The 12,119-nt window shown below is 52.0% G+C and overlaps 1 protein-coding gene across 1 annotated transcript in view; it reads left to right on the forward strand.

Moving 5' to 3' along the window:
* Window positions 1-3,005: 3,005 nt before the first annotated feature.
* The window catches only part of DLGAP2 (DLG associated protein 2), a 184,001-nt gene continuing 174,887 nt past the window's right edge, over window positions 3,006-12,119 (forward strand). Inside the window, exons 1-2 of the mRNA XM_021694152.1 lie at window positions 3,006-3,144; window positions 6,049-6,114. Of these exons, the coding sequence (XP_021549827.1) occupies window positions 3,006-3,144; window positions 6,049-6,114 (205 nt within the window). The remainder of the gene's footprint in view (window positions 3,145-6,048; window positions 6,115-12,119) is intronic.

Consider the following 12,119-nt stretch of genomic DNA (forward strand, 5'->3'; position numbering starts at 1 on the left):
CCCATCGGAGCAAAGCCTGCTGTCCCCACAATAAGAGGAAGTGACTGTCCTCTTCAGACAGAGATGAGGCTGGCTTCCACCGTCTCTCTGCTCCTGGCCACAACATGTGCCCTTCAGCCCCAGGGTTGTGCAAGGGAGCTTCGTGGGTGCTGGCAGAGAGGAGACGGAGGCTCACAGCCCTCTTCACGCACTCCCCATCTCCACGCTGCTTCATTGTTTGGGGTTCTGTGTAGGTCGCATTTGGGAATGAGACTGCCCTGCTAAAGGCTTGCGCTCCAGCATGCAGCGTGGACACCGGGGTTCTGGAGGGGCCGGGGGCAGGCCGCTTCTCCGCTCAGCCGGGAAGGACACGTGGCCGCCCTCCCACTGCCATAGAAGCCGCAGGCTACACCAACCAGTAACACACATACATTCGTGGGAACGCTGTCAGGAACAGGGAATGGGGCGGAGTCCCAGCACGGTGCCTTAAAGCTGGCATTTTGTCTTCTTGGTGTTTATGAGGTAATCACGGTATTGTATTCCTTTACACGAAGAAATCCAGTATTTTCTTATGGGCAACTTGCCTGTTCATATACAAAGATTGTTTTTCCTTCGACCTACTATTTTGAAGCCCTTCCTGTTTCTTATTATCAATTCCAGGCTAGTGTGATTGGAGACAACTATTCTCCACCCAAAAGGTGTGATTTGTACCCGTACTTAAGAGGGTTTAAACACCCAGAGGTTGAAAGCAGTAGGACTTCATAGGTCAGGTGCTTATGAAATGCGGGTCATTCACTGCTGATGCCTCCAAACAGAGGCCACCACCCCGTGGCCAGAAGAGCCCAGCCCTGCAGCGTGAGAGGTGTGGTATCACGGGAACCCTCGTGTGACCTCAGACACGTGGCTTACGCTCCCCAGGCCTCAATATCTGCACCCATCGTAGTGGAGATGAGGTCCTGCCTCACCACAGGTGGCTGGGGCAAAAAAGTGAACCAGGGGAGCCGTGACTCCCCGCAGACATGCACGTAAATTATTGTACATAGCACCCCCCTTTACCGCGTCTTCAAAATAACGCATCACAGAGACCCATAGGGAGTGGATCGCTCCCGGCCATGGGTGGTCTCGGTGCCAATCCCTACTTTCCAAGATTGAAGAAGGAGCCAGCTTCAGCAGTCGAATCCCGGGACGTGTATCCAGGAGGAAGAAGAGCTCCAGACACGTACGACAACAGGTATAACAACCCTGCCCAGAGCTGTAGGCGCTCAGCCCTCCGAAGAGGACAGTGATGTCTCCACCCTCGGCGTGAGCAAACGGGCCCGAGAAGTTGATTTACACTCTCATGGTAGACCCAGCTTTCTCTTTCCAGTCCGCCGTGCTGCCTCAGAATCCATCCCCTCGGGTCAGGGGACCAGCCGTGACTGGTAGTGAGGGACCATCCCAGGGAAGCTGTGAGCACTCCCCGGAGGAGGTGGATAGCTGCCCTGTGGACTCAGCAGAGCCAAACCCCGTCCAGTAGCTGTGCTGACGTCCCGTGTTTGGCTCTGGCCTCCTGGGGGCTGTTTGTGCGTGGAGGACCCTGGCTTGCTCCATAGCCACCCCGTGCTGGGTGCCTCTCCTTCTTGCAGAGCATGTCATGCCTCCTCCTGTCTTCCAGGACTGGCGGTTTGCCTGTGAATCCACAGTTCTTGTTTCTGCCCCAGGATGGCCACACCACGTGTGTCCACAAGTGGACGTTGTGATTCACTGTCCAAATCCAACTCAGTTAATTGAGCTGGTCTCAGGGGTTATCTAGCCCTGTTGCATGTTGGGAAGCATGTGACAGGCCCCGGGGCCACCGGACACCCTGTGGGACCCTGTGCGTCCTCTTGAGAGCCAAGGGTGGGTCTGCTGTGCTCACAGGGGAGGAGGAGCCTGGGGTCATGACCAAAGACTCTGCAGAAGGCGACTCAGGCCCAGCACTGTCCTCCTCGGACGGATCCTGAGACGTGCGCCTGCCTCATAAATAGACGTCAAGGGGCGCCTGGCGGCTCAGTCGGTTAAGCGTCCAGCTCTTAGTTTTGGCCCTGGTCGTGATCTCAGGGTCGTGGGATCGAGTCCCACATCAGGCTCCATGCTCAGGACAGAGTATTCTTGAGGCTCTCTCTCCCTCCCCCTCTGCCCCTCCCCCCCGGTCACGTGCTCTCATGCTAGCTCTCTCTCTCACTCTCACTCTCTTGAATAAATAAATAAATAAATAAGCTTGAAAAAATAAGAGGGAAATAAATAAATAAGCTTAAAAAAATAAAAGAGGGCCGCCTGGGTGGCTCAGTCAGTTAAGCGTCTGCCTTCAGCTCAGGTCATGATCCCAGGGTCCTGGGAGCAAGTCCTGCATTGGGCTCCCTGCTCCACGGGAGTCTGCTTCTCCCTCTACCCTTCACCCCTGCTCAAGATCTCTCTTTCTCTTACTCTCTCTGTCAAATAAATAAAATCTTGATACATAGATAGATGATAGATTGATAGATGATAGATAGATGATAGATAGATGATAGATAGAAAGAAAGAAGTCAAATGTCCACCGACTTCCATGAATGTTGAATTTCTGCTTGAAGTTAGTCTCCCTGGGGGTCCTCTGGCCCATCTGTCCCTCCCCCACCCAAGGTCATTTCTGTCATCTCTTCTGCCCCTTCATTCAGGGGGTTTTACCTCATTCTGAGCAGTCCAAGACGGTGGACTTCCTCTTGAGGAAGGCCAGTGCGGAGTCTGCTGTGAATGAGACACGAGTCACGGCAGAGCGTGGCGCCCACTCACAGAGATAACAGAGCACCCAGCTCGGGCCGCCTGTGACTGTGTGTCCTCAGCGCACTTACTCAGCCCCTCTGGGCCTCATCTTCCCCAGTGGACAATGTGGTGGCCACGACCCGAATGTGCTTGTGAGGATGGGCTGTGGGGAGACACTGAGCTCGGGTTCCCTTCCCGAGGAGCTGAGTGTCTTACAGAGCTGAGACACCCCTCCCGTGACGGGGGACGTAGGTGTTCTACTGAGCGCCATGGCGGATTATCTCAGCCCCCTTCCTAGACGCCGGGGGTGCAGGTGGGAGTCTGCCGGCGATCACAGGGGCGCGCTGGAGAGTGTGCCCGTGTCCCGCCGTGCGTGGGGCCGATCGGGGCTCTTTGGGCTGCACCCAGGTGCGTCCGATGCTTAGCTCAGACATGCCTCGCACACGTGCAGTCAGGCGCGGGCTCTGGAGAAGCACGATGACACAGAGCCACAAAACGCCCTGAGGTCCCAACAGCCGTGCTGGGTCACGTGTCAGAGGGCACTGATGTCATTAGGCTTCGGTATAAAAGACAAACAGCTCATAAGGTGGGTTCAGTCGGAGGGGTCGTGGGTGCCCAGCCCGAAGCAGGGGGTCCCTTCAGGGGTCATGACAGTGAAGACCAGACTCATTAGATGCATCTCAGTGCGTTGTGGAGGGTTTCCAAGATGTTCACGTCTGTGGCACGTTTCTGTTTTTGCTCTGAAACGTGATGGAAGTTTGAACGTGAGATCTGACGAGGGCGCCTCGTTTCCCAGCAAGGGCTCGTGGGCACCTCGTGTCTGCACTGTTTCGGGCCCTCCTGGCTGTGGCGGGGTTGGCGTGGATGGTGGAAAATCAAGACGCTGGGTCAAGGCGGCTCACCGCCCGCCGGTTCAGAAGGTCTGGGTGCAGAGCCCGCAGAGCCGCTCCCCCCGACGCCCGCGCACGTTTGCTGCAACCGTGACACTTGTCTGCACGACGTCGGTGGGCAGAGTTCCGTTCCTCAGCATGGACTGGGCGGAAGAGAGACGCCTGAGGGCGTGAGCATGTGTCCGTGGGGCTGTCAGAGGGGGCAGTGGGCCCGCGCCCCTGCTGCTTCATGAACGTCCGGTGGCACCCGGGGCGGACTCTGGGAAGGGCAGGTCGGTCTGGGTGAAGGGCACACGCAGCCCCACCAAGTGACCCTGAGAGGCAGGGCCTGGCGGTAAGGACACCAGCAGGCTCTTCGAACGTGCAGCTGCATCCGCTGCGAGGCAAAGCCCAAGGTTGGCAGGCGGCCTTTGCCCTCCGCCCATACCCTATTTTGTTGTTTTAATGTGAAGGTTTTGCTTAGTTGAGTTGCTTCTAGGCCTCATTTTATCCCAGTCTGTCTGACAAACGACAGGAGCAGAGGCGAAACATGCCGTGAATCATTCCTACCCATAAGACTCAGGACTGACCTTCACCCGACTCACCGTCATCCGGGGAGGATTGTTCTCAAGAGTGAGATGGGTCCCCGCGTCCAGCTACAGGGATTACACCGCGGAGCTCATGCTCTCTGTGAATGCTCGGCTTTGTGGGCTCGTGTGAGCGTTCTGTCCGTGGCCTACGTGTGCCCGGTGTGTGTGTGCTAGCTGTCGTGACGAGCTTGTGATTTCTACAACCAGCGCAACGTGGACGCGTCCGTCAAAGTCCTTGTGTTGACGCTTGCTCTGTCTTTGCCGTGTGTGTGTGTGTTTAAGGAGAACACGATCTGAGACGGAAGGTAGGTTGTTTGGGCTTATCCTGCTGATTCCATGCTTCCCCGACTAACACAGGCTGCTGGCCACACAGACCACGTGACCACGGTCCCCATGGCAACTGTATTTAATTAGAACTGTGCCTTATATTGCATTATATTTCTAAACAAATGAAAACATTGCCATCTCCGCTCTCACATTCTACCTAATGTGGTCATCTGGCTGGCCGGCACTGGACTAGACCACTCATTGGCAGGAAACACGGCCCCAAAGTGTGCAACCTGCCGTAAGCCATGCGGAGACGCGGCGTGGTCAGATCACACTAAATAATTTTAATGGCTGTCTTGTAAAATACTTAACCCAGTTCAGACCTTTATTATTCATATATAAAAGTTTAATATATATAACTTTTAAGAGCAGTGTCCGGAGGCCCCCTGAAATGAAATTCTGCTGCAGATTTGTGTGAGAGATTGGCAAGCGTCTCCCACTGCCGACCTTCCTTAATGTCCTGTAATGTTAGAGAAAATGCCAATTTGCTGGATTGAAGGTGGTGGTAGCCTACATGGGCTCGATCACGGCACCCTAGAATGACTCCGTTTGCAGACTATAGTGTGGATAACCGTATCTACTATTACTAGCAGGATGTCAATGTGGCATTTTTGCCTCAAAACTCATTCAAGAATATTGAAAGCCTGCATAAATGCACATGGAAAAATTACATTTATGGAATATGTGCCAAAATGATGACGTGTGTATTATATACACAGTGTATTTGCAAAAGGGTCCTTACCTGAAGCTGCCTGTCTCCCTGGGGACACCAGCTGCCTACACCTCTCACTCCTGATTCGGCGTGGGGTCGAGGACCCCGGGACCACACAGGTGCAACCCAGGGCAGGGACCGCCAGGCTTCTCTCACCCAGCTCCGTGGGGGGCAGCTGGGTAAAGAACGCAGCTCTCTGCATCTCTCTGGCCTCTGCCACCCCCTCTGGGAAGGGCAGGGCCGTTCTTCCTCACGCAGTGACATCCCTGTAAGAACATCGTGTCTGCATTATACGCAAGTGAGCGACTGAAAATCACTGCTAGCGATGTGAACCCGAAATGTTCTCCCAACAGAAAGAAAAAAAATTCATGTTTGGGAAGAACCTGACCTAAGATTAACTAGCATTAAGCAGTAATGCAGGAACTGCAGGCTTTGAGTATTGGTGAAGCAGGCCTGAGTCTAGAGCTTTCTGGAGAAGGGAGGAAGTGCCGTCCTGGGTAGTGTAGCTCTCATGGGGGCTTCCAAAGTGGGACGTGGCTCTGGGCTGCAGAGCGTGGCCGACTCTGCAGAGTCTCATAAGTCTGCGTAGAGCTCAGATTTATTATTGATTATTGATTAAACCCGAGGTAGAGCTGAGAATCAACGACGCCCTGCCTGAGGTGGCACCTGCACGTAGCTCTGAGCCGTGGCCCTGGAGCAACTGGGAAGAGTCTCTGGTGATTGGGCGTCTGGGTGAAGAGTGTTGGAGATGCACTGAGCTGACGGCCGTGTACCCCTGAACATACTAAAGAATGACTCTGTTTCTCTCTTGCAGAGGAAGAGGGCGGGGACCTGGTCCAGCCCGGCATCAGCTTTCCGGGGCCAGCAGAGGAGGATCTAGGTAGAGTACACATCACCTCAGCCCTGGTGACGCGGAGATTAGACACAGCGGGGCACGCCCCGGGCCAGACAACTCTCTGCACCTCAGAGACGGGATCCCTCCCCACAAAAATGGTTGAAGCATGTGTGTGACCTCGGCATGCCCTAATTTAAAGAACTGAATGAGATGTGGTGAACGTTTTAAATAATTTGTACAGAGTGGAGAAACTATAAGTGAGAACACATTTGCTACAGATCACTGCAGACTAATTACTAAGACAGCTAGTCATTATGAATAACGATTAAAGCAGTCAGTGGCGTAATTGATACACGTGTAGAATGGCACCTCTCTCCCTTGCTCCCTTGTGACTAAACCTTACTCTGAGTATATCCAAGGAAGAGAAGAAGCCTTTACTCACGGCTCTTTACGTGGCTCTTTACCTGACACAGACAGCTGAGTGCGTGGGCAAGCCCAGCATACACTGGGGCGTGGGTGCCGAGTGCAATCGTGTGCTTTCTTGCAGGGAGCTCCGAATTATGATATGATATAATATGGTAGCATATTCTCCCTGGAGCTAGTTAGAGTCGTGTGGAAATTTTACTTTTATGCTGTCACAGACACAATAAAGCCAGTGCCACCTTTGGCCGTGATCACTTGACGTGGATCACATGTACGTGGAAAGGGGCCGGTGTTTCTGTAAGACACGTGAGCTGTTGAATAAATTCAACGTCCAACAGTCCGTGAGAACCCCCCCACACACACCGTAGCTCAGGCTCCTGCTGTGATAGCACTCAGGGCTGAGTTATGGATCAAAAAGATAATTCCTACTTGAATTTGAATTTTTCTTAACTGATTTCAGACCTTTAGCCAATGAATCTGTTGCCCATTTGACTGGCTTAAAGAATAATACTGTAAATGGAGGGAGTCCATTTGTATAAGTCTGTGATTTCTTTTAAAGAAAAGTAGAGGCAAAAAATTTTCTTTTCAATTAAGTTATGAATATAGGTGTAGTTCTGAAAGAGGGACGGCTAGCGATGTGACATTTTGCACTGCAATGGAGCTCAAAACGTATTTCTAACTCGCCCTCCTAAACAAGCCTTTCTTTGCTCAGAAACATGCAAGCGAAATCATCTTCCCTTCCTGCTGGAAAGGCGTCCCAGCTTTCTCATTTGAATTCTGTTCCACTCTGGGGACGGTCCCTCGCAAGCGGGTCTCGGGAGGCGTCCAGTGAGTGCACGACTCACTTGACTTTTGTTTCCCGGGGGCTTTGGGAGTAGCCCACCTGCGTCTTGCACTGGGCACAGTTTGGATGTCATGACTGTGTCTGGTGCCCGTTCCTTCCCGAGACAGTCTCTCGGAATGGCGCAGACGCGCGGAAACCGAGGAAGGGTGTGCATCTGCAAGCCCTGTTTTTGCGGCCGGCGGGACTCGAGACTGACCCGTCCACTGTGCGGGGGATCCCAGGGAGAGCTGGCCCACCTCGGGGGAGACAGGTGCCCCTTCTCGGCTGGCTCGCGGCGGCTGGGCGTTGTTCCCCGGGGCCGGGCCGCGGGAGGGGCCCGGATGACTGAGCAGCACGAAACTAAACCCCAGGTCGTGGGAATCACCCCGGAAACACAGGTGCCCCCCCCCCCCCGCCCTTGCTGCCCAGTCCCGGCCTCGAGTCTAAATGCGTGCCATAGTCACGTGAGCTGAGTGCGGCCGGGCAGGTGCGGGGCGGAAGGGGTCTGCGCAGCTCCCCGCGGCCCACGGACCCGCGGCCTGAGTTGGCACCTGCGCAGGGCCGCTTCCCGGGGCCGTGTTCACAGAGGGTGCCCGTGCGGGCGGACAGGCTGCAGTGCTCAGGAAGTATTCTTTGCATTTGGTAAGATAGGCACGACATAAAATTGACCATTTTGACCATTTCTAAGTGTACATTCGGAGGCATGGAGTACATTCACGTGGTCGGGCAACTGTCCCCACCCCCGCCCCCGGGACCCCCATGTTCCCCATCGGCCCCTCCGCACCCCTGACCCAGCGCCCGCGTCCCCCAGCTCGGTGACCGGCATCCTGCTCTGCTTCCCTGAGTCTGACCACCGTGGCTCCTGGGCTGAGCGGCTCCTGCAGAACCAGTTCTGCTGCGATGGGCTTCTCTCACTCAGGGCCATGTCCTGGGGACTCACCCACGTCGGAGCAGATGACACAGTCTCCCTCCTTCTCGAGGCTGCGTGACATTGCCCCATGGGGACACACCACATCGTTTGTCCATTCACCCGTAATGGACACCGGGCTTGCCTCCCCCTCCAGACTCTGCTGAATAATGCCGCTGGGTGTATAAAACCTCTCCGGGACCTTGCTCTTAACTTTGGGGGATGCACCCAGGAGTAGACTTGCTGAATCACGTGGTAACTCCACTTCCAATTTTGTTTTGAGGAACCTCGTACTGTTTAGGGACAGAAAGTGTTTGGTGAGCTGTTTCTACAGTCTGGCCATGACAGGACGGTGATCCCAAGAATGTCAAGGGACAGTCAGATTTGGGAGGCTTTGGTCAGAAAGACAGACGAGGATTGGGGGCTGTTGGCCCTCAGGAGCTCTCAGACACACATCTGGTTTCCCCACGTGAGGACAGGAATGGGCAGGTACAGTGTGTTCGGTGGAGGGAAGGCGTGTTAGGACCCCAGGCAGAGGTCGCCCGGCTCAGGGACGTGCACATGGCTCTAGCGATTGTTTTCAGCGCATTGACCGGGACAGTGAGTCTCAGCCGTGGTTGTCCCCAGCCAGCGCCACCACTCGGTATCAGAAATACCACAACCTGGTTCCCGGGCCCACACGTTCTGATGCAAGGCTGCCTCTAGGGTTCCCTGCGCATGCCCACGTGCACCCCCAGGGTGGAGAACGCTGGCGTGAAGGGCACACGCCAATGGTGACAAGAGGGTGAGGGGGGGCAGGGCTGGGAGGGGTGGGAGCACGGGCGGGAGGGGACAAGTTCTGCGCGACGCTCCCAGGCTGCAGTACTAACCAGTCAGGAGCAAACACCATACTGCGGAATCTGCCCGTGTCCTCCTCTGCAAATTGAGGGGCTGCACTGCATGGGGTTTGCGGGCCCTTCCGTCTTGAATGCGCAGCTCTCCGATTCTCCTGCACCAAATCCAGGTGCAGAGCACTTCGCAGGGCCCTCGGTGCTGTGGTCATGGAAGGTGTGTCCTTTCTGCGCGTGGTGGCATGTTTTGAGGCCGGCAAAGGCTGCGTCCGTCCGCACAGAAGCCAGGCAAGCTTTCCTCTGCTCCCTTCAAAGCTCCCGACTGTTTCTCCCCCAACTGGCCTCAGTCTCTCTGAGGAAAGGCGAGCGACGCTGGCTGAAAGACCAGAAACTGTCTTTAGTGACAGAGAATTTAGGAATAAATTCCGTGCTCAGTCTGCGACCCATTACGGGCATAGTTAAGGGTGTGTGCTCTGAAGCTCACCTATTATCAGGTATGAAAATAATTGTATGAGGAGGAAAGTGCCATGGAAAATGGGAAGATAAAAAAGGCTTCTTTGCAATTCATCTAAAGTCAGTGATGAAAATGAATTAATTTAGCTCATTCACAATGGCTACAATAGAAGAGAAAAACCTACTTTTTCCAGCGGAAACGTCTGAGGGAGGACCTTCAGACACACTAACATTAAATTGCTCGGCCAGTAATTTTATGACCCTGGTTCACGATAGGAGCCATTGGTCTACGGATGCCTTTTCTTCATTCTCTCGAGCATGATATTTAAATCAGTTGCAAAGAGTTGGCAGTTTATAAGCACTTATGAGCTCTGTGATGTGGACCCAAATTCTGCACCGGTAAGTCGACTGCAAAGTGGAACTTTTTCAAAGGGCAGATTAAATGATCAAAGAATAGTAGGTACATATTGTATGAGATGCAGCACAGAGAAAATGGGTGAATATTGTAAAAGGCACTTGCACACTAGAGTAATGATGCCCAACACATAGAGGCTTCCGCGGGCTGGGCACGTGTGCTGAGGATGTGTTCTCATTCAGTGGACACCCCCGGGCCCTGATCACGTCTACACAGCATAGGACCTAACATACAACACTTACTTTAAAAGAGCTCCCTCTTCAGAGGGTGATATTTTACATCCTTCTATAAGCACCCTGGCCATCTTGTAGACATGTAGTTTTGTAACTCGATGGGCATCCACACTTATTTCCTTAAGGTAAATTCCTAGAAGTTTCTAGAAACTGTGAAGTGGTGCCATGTTTCTATCTAGACAACAATAGTGTGTTCATTGCTGCACCCTGAGCATCTGGAGCCCTCTCTCCATCCTTCCCCACCCTCCCCGTGTCCTCCCCACGCTCCTGGGATATTCAGGATTTCTCCCAGCTGCCCATGGGAACCCAGGGGCCCCAGGGGGCCAAACCACTCTCCAGTGTGTGACATCAGCAGTTACTGTCACACGTGCAGAAAAGGTGGGAAAGGTTACATGTCAGTGAAGGGAGCATCCAAAAAGAGGATTTTATGTGACCATTTCATGTTAAAACAACCTGAATAGGTCAATAACCAGTAATGAGACTGAAGCAGTGATCAAAAACCTCCCAAAAAACAAGAGTCCAGGGCCTGATGGATTCCCTGGGGAATTCTACCAAACATTCAAAGAAGAAATAATACCTATTCTCCTGAAGCTGTTTAAAAAACAGAAAGAAAGCTTCCAGACTCATTCTATGAGGCCAGCATTACCTTAATCCCCAAACCAGGCAAAGACCCCATCAAAAAGGAGAATCTCAGACTGATTTCCCTGATGAATATGGATTCCAAAATCCTCAACAAAATCCTAGCTAATAGGATCCAACAATACATTAAAAGGATCATCCACCAAGACCAAGTGGGATTTATCCCCAGGATGCAATGGTGGTTCAACATTCGCAAATCAATCAGTGGTATAGAACACATTAATAAGAGGAGGGAGAAGAACCATATGGTCCTCTCAACTGATGCAGAAAAAGCATTTGACAAAATACAGCATCCTTTCCTGATTAAAACTCTTCAGAGTATAGGGATAGAGGGAACATTCCTCAAGTTCATAAAATCCATCTATGAAATACCCACAGCGAATATCATCCTCAGTGGGGAAAAACTGAGAGCCTTTCCCTTAAGATCAGGAACACGTCAAGGATGCCCACTCTCGCCACTGTTGTTCAACATAGTACTAGAAGTCCTAGCAACAGCAATCAGACAACAAAAAGAAATAGAAGGTATTCAAATTGACAAAGAAGAAGTCAAACTCTCTCTTTTTGCAGACGACATGATACTTTATGTGGAAAATCCAAGAGACTCCACCCCCAAATTACTAGAACTCATACAGCAATTCAGTAATGTGCAGGATACAAAATCAATGCACAGAAATCAGTTGCTTTCTTATACACTAACAATGCAACTGTAGAAAGAGAAATTAGAGAAACGATTCCATTTACAATAGCACCAAAAACCATAAGATACCTCGGAATAAACCTAACCAAAGAGGTAAAGGATCTATACTCTAGGAACTACAAAACACTCATGAAAGAAATTGAAGAAGACACAAAAAGATGGAAAAATATTCCATGCTCATGGATCAGCATAATAAACATTGTTAAATGTCTATGCTACCCAGAGCAATCTATACCTTCAATGCCATCCTGATCCAAATTCCAATGACATTTTTCAAAGTGCTGGAACAAACAATCCTAAAATTTGTATGGAATCAGGAAAAAAACCCAAATTGCCAAGGAAATGTTGAAAAAGAAAAACAAAGCTGGGGGCATCACGTTGCCTGATTTCAAGCTATATTACAAAGCTGTGATCACCAAGACAGCATGGTACTGGCACAAAAACAGACATATAGACCAATGGAACAGAATAGAGAGCCCAGATATGGACCCTCAACTCTATGGTCAAGTAATCTTTGACAAAGCAGCAAAAAATATGCAATGGAAAAAAGACAGTCTCTTCAATAAATGGTGCTGGGAAAATTGGACAGCCACATGCAGAAGAATGAAACTCGACCATTCTCTTAACATC

This window comes from Neomonachus schauinslandi, chromosome 2 (assembly GCF_002201575.2).
Source record: "Neomonachus schauinslandi chromosome 2, ASM220157v2, whole genome shotgun sequence".
Lineage (NCBI taxonomy): Eukaryota > Metazoa > Chordata > Mammalia > Carnivora > Phocidae > Neomonachus > Neomonachus schauinslandi.